Raw genomic sequence first — 20644 nt, 5'->3', positions numbered from 1 at the left:
GATTATTTTATATTAGGAATACATAGTGTGTATTCCACTGAGCCATCTCTCTAGCCCTCCAGTTAATGTTAAAAACCAAAAGCAAAAAAGAAAGTGAAAGTCCTGAATCAAAATCGGACCATACTCCCCACCCCCAAAAATAGAAGGGTATGTGTGCCGGACTCAGTTCTGCAGTGTAAATGTATTTGCTGTACGCCATAGATATGATTTTTATTTGTCGATTACAAAACGGGATTAAATGTTAAAATGCTCCAAACGCTTAAAATTATGTGTAATTTTTGTTTGTTACTGAGATTGGTTTAAAAGTTACTTTTGCTTTAGCAAGCACAAAATAACACAGTCCTCCAGGTCCTGTCTGCACAGACAACCATTGTGAGTTCTTTGAAGGGGTTTCCTTTTTATGCAGTTAGTAAATACAAATTCAAAACAGGATCGACTGTGTATTTTATCATGTAAAAAATGAATCTATTTAATTTAAAAAGACTACAGAGTTGCACATGTATATTAATGTCTCTTCCTGGACATTTAATCAGTTTCTGGTCCTTTCACTTTTAATTACTGCTGTAGTGTAGAAGTGAAAGTTTTAGAGAGAAATTCTTATCTTCCTCCTCCTTTTCCTCCTCCACTACACCACCACCACCACCACCACCAACCATTACAACATCTTCACTACCATCACCTCCACCACCACCACTACTACCACCAACACCTCCTCCTCCTCCTGTTCCTCGAGAACCAAGTTGTACTCTGTACATCTGGCCCTCTTGCTCTGTGGTATTTATTCTTTAACTCACTCGTATTTTAATTCCCCACATTTCAGAGTACTTAATTTTTAAAAAAATTTTTACTTCTCTGTTTTTTCTTACTTTTACAGAGTGCCTTTGCATTTCTCCCTGCAGGTAAAATTATATGTGAAGTTATGCATGTGGCATTGAAAGCCCATTGAGTCTGTTAAAATTAATCTTTGTGATTAGAAAGTAATGCATGTTTATTGTGGAGCATTAGGAAGTTTAGGAGCTAGGGAGATGGCCCAGTGGGCAGCACACCGAGGTATCAGCATGAGCACCTGAGTTTGGATTTGCAGGTCACATCTAAGGCTTCAGGAAGTAGTGTGGACATTTGAGGCCATCCTTCAACCTCCACATATGTGCTGCGGCACACACACATCCTAGCTCTCGAGTATACAGAAACATACACATACACACATGTGTGCATACCCCGCACTGATATTTTGGTATACTTTTATTTTTTTCTTTCTGTTCCTTTAGTAATGTGTATTGAAAACTGTTTTCTGGAATAATATTGCATTTTAGTTTTATCTTCGGGTTTTCATTTTTGCTTATTCATGTAGCTGAGTAATATTTCAAGTAGCATCTCAACCCTTTTCTAAGCGTGCTGGTAAGTTGTGTTGTGAGCTTGACACAACTGGAGTTATCCTAGAAGAGGGGACTCAGTTAAGGACATGCCACCATCAAATTGGCCTGGAGACAAGTCGGTGGGCCCAGTCCACTGTGGGTGCTGCCACCTCTAGGAAGGTGGTCCTGGGTTGTATAAGAAAGCAGCCTGAAGCCTGGGTATAGAGGCACATGCTTTTAATCTCAGAACTCTGGAGGGAGAGGCAGTTGGATCTCTGTGAGTTTGAGACCAGCGGGGTCCACATAGAATTCTGGGCTAGCCTGGTTGATAATAGCGAAAGCATGTCTCAAAACAGAACAAAATAAGACAAAATAAAACGAGAGTCGGTAAGCAGTGTACTCCTCAGTAAGCAGTGTTCCCGCACAGTCAGTACGTGGTGTTGCTCCGAGGTGTCAGCTTCCATTCCTTCCTCAGTTCCTGACTTCCTTTGATGGTGGACTCCACCCTGAGAGGGGAGGTTGTTTCTTGTCAGTCTTTGGTTACAGCCTCAGAGAGGCAAGGTAGAGCAACAGGTTATGGTCTGTATCGTGTCCACGTAACTTTTCTCTAGCATTCAAACAGAACTTTAATGGCTCAGATTCCACAAGTTCATTCTTCACTTTTCTTTTTTTTTTTTAAGATTATATTTATTCATTTTATATATGATGAGTACATTGTCACTGTCTTCAGACACACCAGAAGAGGGCATCAGATCTCATTACAGATGGCTGTGAGCCACCATGTGGTTGCTGGGAATTGAACTCAGGACCTCTGGAAGAGCAGTCGGGTGCTCTTAACCACTGAGCCATCTCTCCAGCCCCCCATCCTTCACTTTTCTAACAATTCTTTTTAGATTATGTTTTATGTGTATGAGTGTTTCGCCTGTACTGCTGCTCAGTGTGGTGTTTTGAATATGCTCGGCCCGTGGGGAGTGGCACTGTTAGCAGGTATGGCGTTATTGGGGGAGGTGTATAACCTTGTTAGAGGAAGTGTGTTACTGTGGAGGTGGAGCTCTGAGGTCTCGTATACCCTCAAGTCTGACTGCGTTCAAGATGTGGAGCTCTCATCTCCTCCAGCACCATGTCTGCTGCACCCTGCCATGCTTCCCACCATGATGGTAATGGACTGAACCTCTGAAACTGTAAGCCAGCCCCAATTAAATCATTTCCTTTATAAGAGTTGCCTTGGTCATGTTGTCTCTTCACAGCACTGAAACCCTAAGACACTTAGAGGTTAGAAGAGGTCACTGGGTCCCCTGGGACTGGAATTATGGATAGAAGCTACTGTGTGGGTGCTGGGAACTGAACCCAGGTCTTCTTTGAGAGCAGTTGCTTTCTGCTGGTGAGTCATCTCTCCAGCCTCATTCTAAATTGCCTTTGTTTATTTTCTTTAGATGTTTTCTTAGGGTTTTATTGCTGTGAACAGACACCATGACCAATGCAAGTTTTATAAAGGACAACATTTATTGGGGTGGCTTACAGGTTCAGAGGTTCAGTCTATTATCACCAAGGTGGGAACATGGCAGCATTCAGGCAGGCATGGTGCAGGAGGAGCTGAGAGTTCTACATCTTCATCTGGAGGCTGCTAGCAGAATACTCACTTCCAGGCGGCTAGGATGAGGGTATTAAAGCCCACACCCACAATGACACACCCACTCCAACAGGGCCACACCTCCTAATGGTGCCACTCCATGGACCAAGCGTATACAAACCATCACATTCCACTCCCTGGCCCCATAGGCTTGTTTAAACACATCAGTCTATGGGGGCCATACCTAAACATAGCATAATGCAAACTATTTTTAGTCCAACTTCAAAAGCCCCCATAGTCTATAGCAGTCTCAACAATGTTAAAAGTCCAAAATTCAAGGTCTCTTCTGACATTCATTTAGTCACTTAACTGTAATCCCCCAAAGCAAGGCAGGAAACCAGCTGGGCAAACTCCAAACTCTGCATCTCCATGTCTGATATCAAAGTGGTCCCATGTAACCCAGCCTGGCGTTGACCTTGCAGTATAGCTGAGGATCACACTGGATCTCTGACCCTTCTGTCTTTACCTCCTGAGTGCTGCTGTCACAGGCACATTTTGCCACTGTCTGCTTACGTGGCCCTGGGCATAGAACCCAGCCCTTCATGCATATCATGTGAACACTCTCAATTGAGTCACACCCTCAGCCTTCCGTAGCTGGATAAGTCTGTTTTGCTGAGCTTGCCTCTATCTGGATATTAGGGTTGATATTATTTTGCAGGGTTGTAGTGAGGATGGGAAATAATGCACATAAGTGGAGCTTAATAAAAAGAATATTTTTTTTGGCTTATAGCTTTATTAGTCTGTAAGTGCAGGCACTCATATTTGTATAATATTTCAAACAAGTGAACGTCCGCTGCTTCCCAATCAACTCATGATTATCGAGCACCGTGACTCCCAAGAGCTGTTCACAAGGCATTGCACGCCTGTCTTTCTCAGACGTTTTTCCTACATAAAACATATGCCGTGGTTCAACTTCAGAAAATGTCTCATTTGTCCTTGTTTCCTCAGACTCAACCATCCTGCCTGGCGCATGGCAGCAGTTGTTCAGCAGTGTGAACTGAGATGAATAATTTAGTGAGGAAGGAACACACACCACACACACACACACACACACACACACACACACACACACACACACACTAAAGTTTGTCATGAGTGCACTAACACAGACAAAGTGCCTTCAACTGCAGATCAGACAACAATAATTTTGAGTCAGCGTGCTGGTAATGCCCTGGGGAATACACTTAATCTGTACTCTGATTATGGGAACTGAGGAAAAGGCCTTCGAGTCAGATGTCACAGAGTGAGTTGAGATATATACGTATATGCTGTAGAAGTGAGGTGTGTATCATATTACAAGTTATTTCTGGAGCAAGAGTAGGGTTGATGAATGGGTCCCGAGGAGCCACATTTTGATGAGACCAGTCAGTCGTTATTGTTTCCAAACGTTTCTGAAAACACTGCCTTTAATTCTGAGTGGGTAGCGGGAATGAGAGAAACAGGAGGTGAGGGAGTGAGAGGACGATGGCTGAGGTGCGGAAGGGAACTTCATGGCCAGCATTGGTGGGCCACGAAGCACCGCCCACCACGCCCCGCCCACCACCACGCCCACCCAAAAGCCCGCCCCGAACTGCTAGTCGGGGCTTCTCCTCGCGGTCCTCCGGTCCGTCTGCGGGCGGCGGAAGCGGCTACCCCGCGTCGGCCAGGGCGAGCGGGCAGGAGGAGGCTTGCGGGCCGCATGGCGGGAGCTCCGGGAGGCGGCGAGCCAGGCCCTGAAGCAGGCGAGCCGCTGCTGCAGCGATCCGACTCAGGCCAGGGCTCGTCCGAGCCACCGGCTCAGGGGAAGTCCCAGCAGGGCTTCCTTTCCAGCCTCTTCACCCGGGATCAGAGTTGTCCGCTCATGCTCTTGAAGACGCTGGAGACGAGTAGGAACCGTGACCTGGAGGCTGGGGTCGGGGTGACACCGGACCCGGGGGCGAGGAAGGGCCTGGACCCCACAGATCCCGGGCTGCACTGCAGCCCCAGGGCTGCGTGGGCGGGAGGGGGCGTGGGCTCCCGCCCCACTCGGGCTAGTGAAGGCCCAGGCTGGAAGTCTGCCCTTCTGGGTCACACTCACTAATTTCTTATGTAAGTTATGCAGCTGCACGGGCTGTAGGATGCTGTTGAGAAAGCTGGAAAGAACTCTTCATTAATAAGGCAGTTTTACTTCTACCTGTGCACCCCTTCCCTGGGGCGGGGAATTCTTTAACCTTCATTCACGGCAGTAGTGACAGGGGAGAAAGCTAGAACAGAAACGTTTGAAAACCCTCGTTTCGGAGACTGGAGAGATGGCTCAGTGATGAAGAGCACTGCTCGTCCAGAGGTCCTGAGTTCAAATCCCAGCAACCACATGGTGGCTCACAAACATCTGTAATAGGATCTGATGCCCTCTTCTGGTGTGTCTGAAGACAGCTACAGTACACTTACATAGAATAAAGAAAAAAAGAAAAAAGAAAAAAAAAAAAAAAAAAGGAAAACCCTCGTGTTTATGCACCTACCTACGTGCAGTTTTCTAGGGATTATTCTCTAGGAGGACCATGACATCTAAGAGGTTTATTACTGCTGCGGGTCAGGCAGCCACACTGGTTCCCACTGAGCAATTTCTCTTCAGTCCAGGGACACTGCCTTGCTTTTCTGCATCAGCATAGATTGCCTGTGTACTTCAGATTTATTAGGAAAGTAAGATTTAAATATATTTGTTCCAAATAATAAAGTTACTATTTTATAGCAGAATCGGTCATAATTGAATAGTCAACTGATAAAAGATTTTACTGTCTTTTTTTAAAGTTTTTTTTTTTTATTTATTTATTTTTGTGTGTGATTGTTTTGCCTGCATGTATGTCTGCGCACTGTCTGCTTTCCTGGCTTCCAGGACTGTGAGCTACTCTGTGGGTGCTGGGAACTCAACCTGGGTCCTCTGCAAGAGCAACACATGCTACTAACCCCTGAGCTGTCTTTTTAGTGCCCTCTTGCTCTCCTCCTCTCCTCTCCTCTCCTCTCCTCTCCTCTCCTCTCCTCTCCTCTCCTCTCCTCTTCCCTCCCTCCCTCCCTCCCTCCCTCCCTCTTTCCTTCCTTCCTCCCTCCCTCCCTCCCTCCCTCCCTCCCTCCCTCCCTCCCTCCCTCCCCTTCCCCAGAGGTGAGGACTGAACCCTTGTGCTTTCTAGGCAAGGCCCCACCACTGGGCTCAGTCCCTGAGCTGCCTGTCTTCTTTCTTATTAGCACAGACTCACACATTTCTGCCTGCCAACCCTCACTGAAGAGCTTTGGTTGGCAGGTCCCATTGGAATGTGGTAGTCAGAGTGAGGCAAGATGTGACACAGAGAACAGTGGAGGCGCTGCCTGCCTCCAATCCAGGTCTGTGCTGGTTTGTTTTTCTGACCATGGCCCAGGATGCCCTGGTCTCCTAACATGTGCTATAATGCAAAGTGTTTAGTCATTTAAGCAAAAGCAACCTTTGATATAAAGATACTTGTGGGGAGCATTTTAGTGTCTGTTTTTATGTTCTATTTCATCAGGACTTGATTTTCTTTTTTTTGGAGCTGAGGACCGAACCCAGGGCCTTGTGCTTGCTAGGCAAGCGCTCTCCCACTGAGCTAAATCCCCAACCCCTTCAGGACTTGATCTAATTGGCATTAATTTACATGTTTTATTCATCATTTTAGAAACTGGTTTAAGATGGTGTTTGCGAGTTATTTTTCAATGCTGTTTGGACGCTTTAATTGCTGCTACATTTTCTAATGGGCATAATTAATGTCTTTGTAGATCCGTATGTCAAGCTTCTACTTGATGCTATGAAACATTCAGGTTGGTAAGTAAATCTTTTTTTAAAAGCCACCGTTGTGCTGGAGAGATGGCTCAGTGGTTAAGAGCACTGATTGCGGGGTTGGGGATTTAGCTCAGCGATAGAGGCCCTGGGCAAGAGGCAAGGCCCTGGGTTCGGTCCCCAGCTCCGGAAAAAAAAAGAAAAAAGACAAAAAAAAAAAAAAAAAAAAAAAAAAAAAAAAAAAGCACTGATTGCTTTTCCAGAGGTCCTGAGTTCAATTCCCAGCAACCACATGGTGGCTCATAACCATCTGTAATGGGATCTGATGCCCTCTTCTGGTGTGTCTGAAGAGAGTGTCATTGTACCCACATACATAAGATAGATAAGTAAATCTTAAAAAAAAGTCACTGTCTGTTCTGTACCTCCCCACCCCCTGCTCTGAACTAATTAACGGTAGAGCTTTTATACTTGGGATTTCTCACTTGGGACCACAACCTTTCTCTGTCAACCGTGGCAGGCTTAGTAAGGGCACTATTCAGTCTCTCTTGTAAGTAATTACCAAACTTGGCCTCTCCAGCCCTTCAGCACAGGGCATTGTGGTTAGCATGGACTAATAGGAGGCTTCCAGATGTTAACTCAGGATTAGAGGAAGTGACTTCTGATATCTACTCTTACCACTATGGCCCAAGGTCGGAACTCTGTCATCTTTCCAGTGTGGTCCCAGTCAGGTGGACCCCAATGGAATCCGAGGCAGTACGGACTCTGCAGACCATACTGCCTCAGACTCTCCTTAGTCTAGAGATGAGATAGCTGAGTCCTGACCGTGTGAGACGGTGAGAGAGCTGTGCCTTGCGGTCCTAGGTGTTCTGGCGGGGGCTGCTCACGTCTCTCTGTGCTTTCCAGTGCCGTGAACAGGGGAAGGCACTTTTCCTGCGAAGTCTGTGATGGCAACGTCAGCGGAGGCTTTGATGCGTCCACGTCTCAGGTGCGTTTCTTTGCTGGGTCGTTCCCTTCCCTTTTATCCCTTCTGATACGCGCCTGACACGGTCCACATGCCACGCATCCTATCCTGCAGTCCTTGCGTAGGACTTTTAAAGCAAGGTCGGTTGTGGTCCTTGCTCTTAAGGAGTGCTGCTGCTCTGAAGGAGGTGAGCCATGAACTCGAATGGTTAGGAGTGTGCGGCAGGCTGGAGGGTTGTGCTGTGGTAACTGTCTGTTCCCGTAAACTGAGAAGTTGAACTTGTATGGAGACAAGAGTAACTTTGGCTCTTGGCGTCAGTCCATGGTCGTGTGACCGCGTCGCCTTTGTGGTGTGCATCGTGGGGCAGCTATATATACTGACATCAGTGTCACAACAGCTCCCTCATACACAACGATTTAACTTCCTTCTGCTGGGCCCCACTTATGTAGTGCCACAGGCTAACGGGTCCTTTGGGGCAGGAGAGAGGGGTTCAGAGCACTGCCTGCTTTCCCATAGGATAAGGTTCCCTATACACACGTGACAGCTCACAACCATCAGAAAGCCCATCACCCGCTTCTGGCCCCTGCAGGCGTGATTGTGGACCCAGACACACATGCAGACAAAACACACTTAGACACAAAGGGAAAAAAAAGAGGAACTAATTCTTTAACTCCTAGGCTGATGGAAGGTAGTCAGTCAGGGTCCAAACTATGGCATGTGGTTACCACAACAGGACAGTGACGCACTGATTGACAGCTAATACTCAGTTAAAATATACAAAGCCTCTGCAAAGAGAAGGCAAATGCCATTAACCGAAACCGTAGGAAACCACAGGTCTGTTGAGTAACATGCTACGTAGTTTAGCCGGAGGGCGGGGACACCATGTGGAAAACTGTGACTGACATTTGCAAACAGATGTGAGCCGTGTGGTTGCCGCTGTGAATGCTGGGGTAAGAGGTAAGACCACGTGAGGTAACTTTTGCGTGGAGGGAGTGGGATTATTTTTCATATTGTCGATAATGACCACATCTATCTTTTAGCCTGGTGATGAGAATAAACTAGTTATCCGTGCTAAAGTTGTTCGTAATGGTGCCTCACCCGCTCGTGAGCGTTCAGCTTTGTTTTTAGTTTTCAGTCAGTGGAGGGTTTTGCCAATACTGGAGGTGGCAGGCGGATTAGGAGCCATGGCAAAGGTAGCTGAGAGTGTTGTAGGTAACCTTTCCAGTTTGAGTATAGCGTCGATGCTGAACCCCACCTACTGCTTTCTGCTGGATAATTTGATACATATTTGGTTATTCCTAACTCTCTGCAGTAATTATGGGCCAACACTGTGGATTTTACAGTGAGACTGGAGTTGGAATCCTAGTCCCTCTGCTTGGGCAGGTTATATTTTCTTACTCGCAGTTTCCTCTCTGGTAGGTTGCCGTCACAGCACCGATAGCTTTCTCTTGATAAGGTTACCCACTCCCCTGCAGTGGTTAAGGAGAGCGAGCGTTTTTGGGAGCTGGGGCTGTGGCTCACTTGGCCGAGGCCTTACCTCGCTTCTTACATGGGTCTTCCATGGACCCCTGAACTCAGCCCCTAACCCTGCATAATCCCTGCTTGGTGGCACATGTCCCAGCACTCAGGAGATGGGGCTAAGGATCAGAAGTTCAAGGCCGCCCTCAGCTACCTCGAGAGCTCGAGGCCAGCTGGGCTGGAGAACCCGTCTCAGGAACAAAAGCAGAGCGAACATTTGGAATTCCCAGCTCTCAGCAGTGTTAAGTGCAGTCCAGCCCTAGTCCGTCCGTCCGTCCGTCCTGTTTTACATTGCAGTTTTTATCATGAAGTCTTCCATTTATCCAGAAAATTAGGAAGCTATGAGTAAGTACACTTTGAGTAACAGGGAAGCCTCTGTGCGTGTGGCTGCCACCCAGATCTGAGGAGTCGAGCGCTCTCAGGACCTCAGATAACCGTGTGGTCATCTTTTTTTTAAAAATATCTATTTATTATGTATACATCATGCAGCTTTCTGCCTGCATGTGTGCCTACAGGCCAGAAGAGGGCATCAGACCTCATTACAGATGGTTATGAGCCACCATGTGGTTGCTGGGAATCTCTCCAGCTCTCTCTGGTTTTCTAAACTTCACTTAAATACTGTTCCTCTGCATTGCCATCAGAGCTCACCCTATCTGATTCTGTTTCCAACCTTGTAATTGGACGAGATAGTGCTGCAGGTATTCTTGATCCTTCCCTCCTGCTGATCTTTGCAGTGTCTCCGAGATACAAGTCTGAGGAGAACCACAGGGTCATAGTGTACTCAGAACGGTGGCTCAGGACCACAGGGTCTTTAGCGTGTGTGGAGCCTCACTGTTCCGTGGTTTCCTGTACATTCTCCTGTCTGCTCCTTTGCTGATGTTCTCTTCCACCCTTAAGTGTTGACGTCCCACAGACCTTCTTTTCTCTCCTCTGTGTTCCGCGGAGGGGATCTTGTTTCTCTTTGAGTTCTGTCTTGAATGTTCTGCCTGTGTATTCAAATGCTTGCTTCCACTTTCACTTGGATTGTCTTAAAGATACCTTAGACCAGGGCTGGAGAGATGGCTCAGCGGTTAAGAGCACTGGCTGCTCTTCCTGAGGTCCTGAGTTCAATTCCCAGCAACCACATGGTGGCTCACAACCATCTGTGATGGGATCTGATGCCCTTTTCTGGTGTGTCTGAAGACAGCCACAGTGTACTCATATAAAATAGCTAAGAAAATCTTAAAAATTAAAAAAAAATGTAGTCCATGGATTCTGCAGTATACCTCAGACCCTGTTTGCCCAAGTTCACCTTGGTGATTCTTTACCCAATCTGGGTTTTAGTTTTTTCACCTTCCGTCCTCTTTTCTTTTTTTTTTTTCTTTTTTTTTCTTTTTCCTTTTCTTTTTTTTGGAGCTGGGGACCGAACCCAGGGCCTTGCGCTTCCTAGGTAAGCGCTCTACCACTGAGCTAAATCCCCAGCCCCCCGTCCTCTTTTCTTTCAGGGTGGTTTTTGTTTGTTTGTTTGTTTGTTTGTTTGTTTGTTTGGTGTAGCCCAGGCTGGTCTCCGTGTAGCTCAGGCTAGGTGAGACAGTGTACCCCGATCCATGTTCTGGGATCACATGAATGACCCACCACACTCAGCTTAACATCTCAGTAGATGTTTCTATCATTTAGTGTAGTCATTTGTAGAATACTTCTGGTTCCTTCCTTATTTCTGATTCAACCATTTTCAATTTAACTTCTAAATTATTCTTTAGCTCCTACCATTCTTGCCTGCAAGTGCTATCTTCTGCTTCTTGCCTAGAATACCATGTTGACTAGGGTTAGGGCTCAGGTCATGGTTATAGTTAGGGTTAGGGTTAGGGCCAGGGTCAGGGTCAGGGTCACAGTTAGGATTAGGGTTAGAGTCACAAGCTTAGGGCCAGGGTCATGGGTCATGGTCACAGTTAGGATTAGGGTTAGGGTTAGAGGGGTCAGGGTTAGAATTAGTGTTAGGGTCACAGTTAGGGTTAGGGTTAGGGTTATGGTCACAGGATCAGGGTTAGGATTAGGATTAAGGTCATAGTCAGGGTCAGGATAGTCAGGGTCAGGGTTAGGCTCAGGGTTAGAGTGGTTAGAGGGTTAGAGTTTGAGGGTTAGTGTTAGGGTTTGGGGGTTAGGGTTTGGGTTAGGGTTAGGGGGTTAGTGTTAGGGTTTGAGGGTTAGGGTTAGGTTTAGGGTCAGGGTCAGGGTCAGAGTTAGCCGTAGGGCCTCTATCTAGTTTCTCTGAATGCATTTATTCTTTTATTGTACTTTTAAGGGTAAACACAAAGCATGCCTCTGTTTCAGTGTTCTCCTTGGAAGCTTCTCGCTGATGTAGAATACAAGGGTCTGTGTGGCACGGCCTCTGCCATGTCCCCTGGCTCAAGTCTTCTGACCCACTCCGCTTCTGCCCTTGGTCCAGCTTTCAGCTTCTCACACGATCTCTTCCTCCAGCCCTCCTTCTCCTTTGCACATGCTGTTCCCATTCCCTCCTCTTGTTTAAATAGGTCAGATCCCTGTTTTCTTCTATATATGAGGTGAGTACACACCAGACACAGCAAAGAGGGCTTTGGATCCCATTACAGGTGATTGTGAAACCCCATGTGGTTGCTGGGAATTGAACTCAGGATCTCTGGAAGAGCGCTGAGTGCTCTTAACCGCTGAGCTATCTCCAGCCCCTAATTCTGGATTTAAATAAATTGTTTTTTTGAAATTAGAGTCTAATTACATGATTTCTCCTTTTCTTTCCTCCCCGCAAACTGTCTTAGGTACCTCCCTTCCCCACTGTCTTTCAAATTTAACTTTTCATATTTATCTGCACGGTTGTTTTGATAGTAGATCTGTGCTTCATGTATGTGTCTGTTACCCACAGAAGCCAGAAGGGGGCGTCAGATCCCTTGGAACTGCAGTTACAGATGGTTGTGAGCTGCCCCATGAGTGCTGGAATTAAACTCAGGTCCTGGAGAACAGCCAGTGTCCTTAACCATTGAGCCATCGCCCCAGCACTATTTGCTTATTTTTGAGACAGATTCTGTAGCTCAGGCTAGCCTGAACTCACCGTATAGTTGAGGATGACCAGGAACTTCTGGTTCTGCTTCTGTGTCCCTAGTGGTCTGCCTGTCTGGCGCGAGCAGTACTGGGTGACAGAGCCCAGGGCCTGGTGCTTGCTGGGTAAGCACTCTCCCAAGAGAGCCGCACCCCCCACCCGGCCTGCAGGTCTGAGTTGAACATTCCTGCTAGAGAGGCCTGTGTTCTCCAGATCAAGCGTGATGTTCCTGTACTTGCCCAGGACTACCACTGCATGTGTTAATCACTTGGATGAATATTTATTCATTCCTGTCTGATAGATTGCAAGCCAATTATTAGGTCTTAATGAATGTTAGTTGGGCAAGTTAATGTTGAAAGCGACTGCACCTCCCGATGTCAGGCGTGGTAACACAGCTGTCATGGTTAGGACCCTCCTGCCTTCCTTGTTCTCATAGGGCCCTGCCTAGCGAGCCACTGGCTTGCACTCTCCTTTCTGACATCTGCTGGGCGGTGGGGTTGGGAAGGTGGGGGTTGGGGGAGGTGGGGGTGGGGGGCATTCCTGGAACTTTCCCTCATTCTAGCTGGGGGACTGGTGTTTACTTGCTGCTTGTTCTGAAACCTGCAGAGAAGCTCTTTGCATAGTCCCAGTGGTTCCCTGACCACAATTATCTCCTTCTTATAGCTGAGGGAACTGAGGCACAGAGAGGCTAAGAAACTTGCTTGGGGACCTGGAGAGATTACTCCAGGACACTTAATCCTCTTTCAGGAGATCAGAGTTTACATTAGAGCTCTAGAGTCTCTTCTAATCTCTGTGGCCACCCACACTCATGTCTGTATTACTCCCTAACAGTTGAAAAAAAATATATATATGGAAAACTGCCAGCTTGCTAGGTTAGCAGGGCCCTGAACAGTGCTTTAAATATGTCTGTCTCTTCCCAAAGCCCATTCGTAGAACCGCAGTGCTGCGGCATCCGAGGCAAACTGGTGTGGTCAGCTTTGGGGGTGCAGCATACGAACGGGTTCTTAACTGGACTGCAGGCATGGCCTACTGAGGAGAGGTCACCAGAAGTGGGGCTTGAGGGGATGTGAGGGAGAGATTGAGTGAGGCTCCCAGCAGGTGGCCATGCAGGAGAGAAATGGGATCTAGAAAAGGAACTGGTTTCAGAAATGAGGGAAACTTTTCCTACTTTGGTGTTTCCTAGATTGTTTTGTGCGAGAACAATATCCGAAATCAGGCACATATGGGCAGGGTTGTCACCCACGAGCTCATTCACGCGTTTGACCATTGCCGGGCCCACGTCCACTGGTTCACCAACGTCCACCACCTGGCGTGCTCGGAGGTGAGTTTAGACATTTTTTTTCCCCCAAAACACTGAAGTGTTTATTCAGGTGCAACTTATTCAAGCATATTCCTTTCTTTGCTCTTGTCACTTTAGCATGGTCTCTTTGTAGAATTGCTATAAATGTTATATTCGAGGCCTAATAGTAGCATTGACTCATTTAAATCATAATAAAATCATAGTGAATACTTTTCTTGGGGTACACTTGAGAGCTAAATGCAATTCTTGGATGGGTTTTTTTTTTGTTTTTTTCTTTTTAAAAAATGACTGATTTGTATGGTTTTGGGATTTGAGCCGAGGGACCCGTGCATGCTTTTCAGACACTTCCAACTGAACTGTATTCCCAGCCTTGGATTTGCTTTTGCAAAACTGGGGTAGAGCTGAGAGCCCATGCATGCTGGGCAGAGCCCACCAGTGTTCCATCCCCAGCCCTTCTGGTTCTCTTTCACTGTCAACAAGAGCCCGCTGAGGACCACTTATCCTTGTCTTCCGTGTGTGCAAAGTGAGACACTAGTTTGGATCCTAGTTACTGGCAGAACTGGGCCTGCCCGGCTTCCTACTGGGCTGGTTGCTTCCTATTCAGAGTCACTGTTTGCCCTGGAGTAAAACATTTAGCCTCAGGAGCACAATATTAAAAAGGTATTTATCATTAATGGTTTTGGGTTGCTCTCAGAAGTCTGCACACTCCTAGTGGGACATATATATTTAGTGCTTGAATTTCATTACTTGAGGATCTCATTATAATGAGGGCTTGAGGAATTAGCAAATCTCAGGCATGTAGTTTATAATGTAGACTGTTTTCTCCTTCTCTTGAAGTCAGTATGTGCCCCCACTGCTTCTAACTAAAACTCATTATTTGGAGAGTAGACAAAATCTGAGTTTTTAAGCAGGTCTCTCTCCAGTGGGATTGGCTAACGTGTGTTAAATGCTTCGAGCTTCACAGAGGAATGCACCCGTGTCAGTGTGGAAGCAACAAGGAGCAGACATTCTCTTGGCAGTGAACTACAAAACTGGCTAAATGCTGTGCCATATATGGGGGCAGTCCCAGAACTTAAAAAAAAAGAAACCTGTTAACGTCATAAATCAGAAGATCTGGGCTAACTTCAGTAGATTGGTCTGCGTCATTTGAGCTTTGCATGATGTAACGTCCTACACACAGTCTGAGGGGCCTGAGGAGACTCATGGCTGAGGCTTGAGCGGCTGAGGTCTGTGGCCAGGATCACATGGTAGTTTGTTTGGAAGGATTGCTTTCTTGAAGTCCTTTGGTAATTTCTAGGACTGTATCCTCTAGAGATCATGAATTTTAACCAGGAGGTCCAACTCTGACCCTGTGTTCGAGGAGGAATTGTTACTGCCCATGAGGCTACAGGTGAGGTTTAGAAAGTCCCCTGCCCCAGTGCCCCAATTTGTACAGCACACTCCTGGGGTATGTGCTAGCAGATATTTAAGGATATTATTTAGAGGGAAGTGTCAGATACACTGGAGTCAGAAATACATGGTGATTTTCTATTCTTTCGCAGTTTTAGACGTTGGCTGGTGTGGAGAGACTGAGAGCCTCTTTGCTTCTTACTTGCCCTCTGTGTTTGTGACAGATCCGAGCTGCGAGCCTCAGTGGGGACTGCTCACTGGTGAACGAGCTTCTCAGGCTGCGTTTTGGATTAAAACAACACCATCAGGTAAACATGGCCCTGGGATCACCTAACCCCAGTGTTGTGAGCAGAGGAAAGGAAGTACACTCAGTACCAACAGACACCCATGTTGATGGAGATTACGTCATGGTCATGGGCAGCCGTGGGACTGCCTGAGAGGCGAGCTGTGAGTGTGAGTGCTTGTGAGGCCCGAAGAAGACACTGGACCTCCCACGAAGTGGAGTTACGTGTGGTTGTGAACTTGCACGTGGGTGCTGGGAGCCAAACCTGGGTCCTCTGCCAGAGCAGGGAGTGCCCTTAACTGCTGAGCCATCTCTCCAGCCCCAACTCTGGGATACTTTTAAGTGGGGAGAGATAGAGAATCCAAGTGAAATCATAGCCTGCCTTCCTTATGTCCTAATAGTCCTGTGGGTGTACGCACACACACACACACACACACACACACACACACACACACACACGCGCACACACACACACACACACGCACAATCGACCCCTTGATAATTTGACACACAATACTTTAAGACATAATCTTTCCTTTTTTTTTTTTTTTTTTTTGGTTCAACCCCCAGATCACAGATTAATGAATAAGAAAACATATTACAGACTATTACAAAGTCGCTTAGTCTTTACCAATTCAGACACTTTAAAAGTTCAGTCTTTGGCCGGGCAGTGGTGGCTACGCCTTCAATCCCAGCATTCAAGAGGTAGGAGCAGTCAGATCTCTGAGTTTGAGGCCAGTTGGTCTACAGAGTGAGTTCCAGGACAGCCAGGTCTATATGGAGAAACCCTGTCTTGAAAAAAACAAAACCAAAAAAGTTTAGTCTCTGTAAAAATTCAGTCTCTTTTAAAAATTCAGTCTTTCAACTGTGGGCTCCAATAAAATGAAAAAATAAATACTTTGTTACTTCAAGAGGGAAGAAACAGGGCACAGTCATGATTAGAACAAAGCAAAACAAAGCCCCAACAGTGTAAATAACTCAATGTCCAATGTCTGGGGTTCAGTCACAATCTTCTGACCTCCTCCAGAGGGCCCGAGTCACGTCTCCAGCTCTGTCCTTGGCAGCACACACAGCTTGTCTTTTAGGCTTTGCTGGCTCCCCTCCACTGCTGCTGCTCTTCTTAGGGGCTGTCCTATGGTCCTGGCATCTCCAAAATGCTGGGTCTTTTACTGTTCTTTGGGACGCACTTTCACAGTAACCAGCCTTGGGCTGTCTTCATGTCAGAGTCTCAGCTTTCTCCATAACCCCTCAGTCCTGGGGATTCCACTGCCTCTGAGGCTGCACCTTCACAAGTGCCCTCTCCTGGCCTCTCACAGTGCCGCTCCTCGGCTGCTCTTCATGATCCCTTCTTGCCCTCAGAACCAGTTCCACCTGGGTGACTCTTACACATGACCGAGTCTGGCTGCCAGCACGAGGTACAACCTTGCCACCTCTGCACACAGCTGACTCTGGGGAAACACTTCACCTCAGTGGTTTTGGTCTCTTGTTCTGGCCCCCCTGACTGGAACCACAGAATCTTAAATCAAAGTAGCAAATGGCCCTGATTGAGTCTTTAAACTTCCCCCTGAAACGTCACATGCCAGGCCTCTCTCTTCTGCACAGCTCTCAACACTCTTATCTTTAGGCTCCCACAGAGCCTCCCACTGAGGTCTCAACACTCAATGGCTTTTCTTGTCCAAAGTTCCAAAGCCTTTCCACAGCCTTCCCCATAAAAACATGGTCCGGTCTGAAACAGCTATACCTCACTATTCTGGTATGAATTTGCTTTAGCTTGGATGATTATTGATGATGAAACACCGTGCCCAAAAGGCAAGTTGGGGAGGAGAGGGGTTACTTGGCTTATACTTTGATATCTGTAGTCCATCACTGAAGGAAGCCAGGACAGATAACCTGGAGGCGGGAGCTGATGCAGAGGCTTTTTACAACAGGGTTTCTCTGTGTAGCCTGGAACTTGCTGTGTAGACCAGGCTGGCCTCAAACTCAGAGAGATCTGCTGCCTCTGCCTCCCATGTGCTGGGATTAAAGGTGTGTGCCACCACCGCTTGGCAAGGACCAGTAAATCCCAACTGTGGTCTGTCATTGAGTCTTGTGCAGCTTTGACATCTGTTTTTCGGGGAGGGGGAACAGGGTCTCGCTGTGTATCTTGCGTTGTCCCGTTGCGTGTGAGCATTTCCAGCTTGAGTGATGAGTGGAGGTAAAACTAGGAAAGCAGAATATTGGTGACTAGCATCAAAAATCGGTTTATTTTTTATTTGTTCCTTTTTTGATACTAGGTCTTGTGTTGCTGGTTTTCTTCTCCTGGGCTCAGACTCAGCCTGCCTCAGCCTGGAGCTGGTGGGAATAGAGGAATGTTTCCACACAGGCCTAGATTTTTACTTTTGTTTTTGAGACAGTCTTGACATGTAGCCGGGCTGGCCTGAGTTTGGTCCTCATGCCTCCTGAGCGTTGTCTGAGCCACCATGCCTACTTTTGACAATCTTTAATGGACAGATCACCTACCATTCTTTTGAATTTTAGTTTGGAGAAGAGATGATATTCTTTTGGTTATTATCGTAGTTAGGGATTTACTGCTGTGAATAGACACCATGACCAAGGCAACTCTTATAAGGACAACATTTAGTTGGGGCTGGCTTACAGGTTCAGAGGGTCAGTCCATTATCATCAAGGTAGGAGCATGCAGTGTCCAGACAGATGCCAGGGGAGGAGCTGAGAGTCCCACCTCTTGTTCCTAAGGCAGCTAGAAGTCTGACTTCCAGGCAGCTAGGACAAGGGTCTTGAAGTCCAAGCCCACAGTGACACACTTCCTCCAACAAGGCCACACCTGGTCCAACAAGGCCACACCTCACAAAGAGTGCCGCCCCTTGGGCCTAGTCTATTCAAACCACCACAATTATCTTTAATGGACTTTCTTTTGAGTTTTAGTTCGGAGAAGAGAGAAAAAAGTATTTTAAAAGGTCTCTAGGAATTGGAATGTCAGGGCCTTACACATCTTAAAACATGGAAGTTTGAGGATCAACAGATTGAAGATATTAGACAAGTTATTCTCATAGTAAAACTGAGACCTATGAAAGATTATGTTTAATTTCTGTCTAAAACCAGAGGCACCTTTTAAGTTTGGGTGTCTGTCTGAATAGTTTCCTGTTGCCTCAGGATAAACAGTTAATCTATCAGCAGTCTGCTGAGAAGTTACGAAAGAGGCCTGGAATTGAAGTGCATTTTATTTTATTTTTTTCAAAGTTAGGTTTTATTTTTAGTTACCTGTATGTGTGGCTGTGTGTGGGTGTGTGCATGTGAGTGTTGATGCCTTTGGAGGCCAGAAGAGGGCCTCAGATCCCGGAGCTGGAGTTATGGGTGTCTGTGAGCTGCCCACCATGGCAGTTGGGGATTAAACTCGGGTCCTTTGAAACAGCAAGCATCTCTCTTAACCACTGAGCCATCTCTCCAGCCCCTTGAAATGTGTTTTAATTTTAATTCAGCAAGATCAATCAGGACCTTGTCTATGGATTTCTTGTGATTTCGCAAAGCGGGAATTCATGTTTGGCAGACAATGCCTGAGAAAATAATAAACAGGGGTCTTATTTACATCTAAATAGTTTTAGAGTGACTGACATGTTCCAAGGTTAGAGAATTATATTTGTTAATTTTATTTTACTTTTTAGAATGGCAGAAATTAATAAAAGAACAGGAGGAGAAGTGATATGACGTATTTTATTTTACATGCCTTAGTGTTTTGATGACACGTTTGTCTGTGTGAGAGTGTCAGATTCCCTGGGCCTGGAGTTACAGACTGTTGTTTGGGTGCTGAGAATTGAACCTAGGTCCTCTAGTAGGGGAACTCCTAACTGATGAGCCCTCTCTCCAACCCTGGAGAAATTAATCTTATTTTGGTTTAGGTAACATATAGTGGTATCCTATGATTAAGTTTCACACAACGTTAAAACCGTGTGCTTTCCTTCTCTTAGACTTGTGTGCGAGACAGAGCTGTTCTGTCTATCTTGGCGGTCCGGAACATCAGCAGAGAAGAGGCCCAGAAAGCCGTGGATGAAGTCTTCCAGGCCTGTTTCAATGACCGAGAACCCTTTGGCAGGATCCCGCATAACAAGACGTATGCCAGATACGCTCACAGGGACTTTCAGAACCGTGGTCGCTACTACTCGAACATATGAGGACAGTGGTTGTCTGTCAGGATCTTGAGGAACATGAAGTTCTTCAACACAGAATGTATAGAATATAAACGATCAGTTAGGCTCTGTGCATAAAATGCAGAACATGCCGATTTTAGCGTTTGCCTACAAAAAAATGAAATAACCGTGGTAAAAGGAACTCCTTAAACCACAAGGGGGAAATGGGATCTTTATAGCTAACCATTTAGTAAACAAGGAAAATAAATGGCATTTTTGTATTTTCTACAGGGTACTTATTTTTGGCCCTTTTATTCTCTTACGAGATTGTTTTAAAATTTGGTTGTGACCTCTGTGAAGCCTGCACTGTGTGATGGAGGGCGGTCGATGTTAGTATTTACAGACAATGAGACGATTGGGTCGTAGGGACATTCGTCGAGATTTTGTCAGGGTCAAAAATACAAAGAGTGGAAGTCAGGAATAATTCACTCAAAGGTCAAGGTCATTGTCCATGTGTGTATGTGTGTGGACAGGTCAATACTTATTTTCCTTTTAGGTTTTATTTGTTTTTATTTTATGCATATGCATGTTCTGCCTGTATGTGTGTCTGTGTATCATGTGTTTGCCTGGTGCCTGGAGAGGCCAGAACCAGGCCTTGGATCCGTTAGACCTGGAGTCAGAGATGGTTGTGAGCCACTGTGTGGGTGCTGGGATTCTATTCAGGTCCTTTGAAAGAGCAGCCACTGCTCTTAACTGCTGAGCCATCTCACCAGCCCCCTGTATTAAATTCTTTTAAACCTAAGAACTACATTCAATCTATAATGCAATTTAGTTTAATTTGTATGTGTTTATAAGACTTTACTCATATAATTTTAACATACTTTGTCAGTACACATACCTGAGTTTTACATTCAGAGAATATTCTAGACAGTGTGGTAGTATGTCTGTAATCCTAGCATGTGGGAGGCGGAGGCAGGAGGATGGGGATTACAGGCCAGTGCTGGCTAGAGAGTGAGTTTGAGGTTAGCCTGGCCTATGTGAGACTTGGTCTCAAAGGGGAAAAGGAGACCTTGTCCTGTCGCCTGCCCCTCCTGATTGCTGGCTGCACCTCCTTGCTGGCTGCACTTCTGCTGCAGACAACACTTGGATTAAGTCCAGACAAGATATGTGGGCATGTCTGAGTAGATAATACATATGTTGCATTCTTTTCAACTTAAATGGAAACTCTACAGTCAAACTTTTATTAGCGTGTATTTGTGTGTACAAAGTAATGGGCTTTAAAATGGTATTTTTTAT

General features: G+C 46.3%; 1 protein-coding gene across 5 annotated transcripts; it reads left to right on the top strand.

Moving 5' to 3' along the window:
- Positions 1 to 4528: 4528 nt before the first annotated feature.
- Positions 4529 to 19669, top strand: Atp23 (ATP23 metallopeptidase and ATP synthase assembly factor homolog). Of its 5 annotated transcripts, none has more exons than XM_039078744.2 (6): positions 4535 to 4850; positions 6727 to 6772; positions 7589 to 7712; positions 13439 to 13576; positions 15169 to 15252; positions 19190 to 19634. In XM_039078744.2, the coding sequence occupies exons 1-6, from the start codon at positions 4664 to 4666 to the stop codon at positions 19391 to 19393; spliced, it is 783 nt and encodes a 260-aa protein (XP_038934672.1). In that variant the 5' UTR covers positions 4535 to 4663; the 3' UTR covers positions 19394 to 19634. The 5 variants fall into 5 exon arrangements, with proteins under 5 accessions (XP_038934674.1, XP_038934672.1, NP_001127938.1 ...); NM_001134466.1 differs by having other exon boundaries at positions 4600 to 4850; positions 7631 to 7712; positions 19190 to 19669; XM_039078747.2 differs by lacking the exon at positions 4535 to 4850 and adding an exon at positions 4862 to 5052 and having other exon boundaries at positions 7631 to 7712.
- The last annotated feature ends 975 nt before the right edge of the window (positions 19670 to 20644 follow it).

Source organism: Rattus norvegicus, chromosome 7, assembly GCF_036323735.1.
Source record: "Rattus norvegicus strain BN/NHsdMcwi chromosome 7, GRCr8, whole genome shotgun sequence".
Taxonomy (NCBI): domain Eukaryota; kingdom Metazoa; phylum Chordata; class Mammalia; order Rodentia; family Muridae; genus Rattus; species Rattus norvegicus.
Note: the sequence above shows the minus strand (reverse complement) of the source record. Positions and strands in the feature narration are given on the sequence as shown.

Coding starts and splice junctions, on each gene's coding strand:
- Atp23 (XM_039078744.2), top strand. CDS start 4,664: ATGGCGGGAGCTCCGGGAGGCGGCGAGCCAGGCCCTGAAGCAGGCGAG. Junction 4,851..6,726: donor CTTGAAGACGCTGGAGACGA/GTAGGAACCGTG, acceptor ATGTCTTTGTAG/ATCCGTATGTCAAGCTTCTA. Junction 7,713..13,438: donor TTGATGCGTCCACGTCTCAG/GTGCGTTTCTTT, acceptor GGTGTTTCCTAG/ATTGTTTTGTGCGAGAACAA.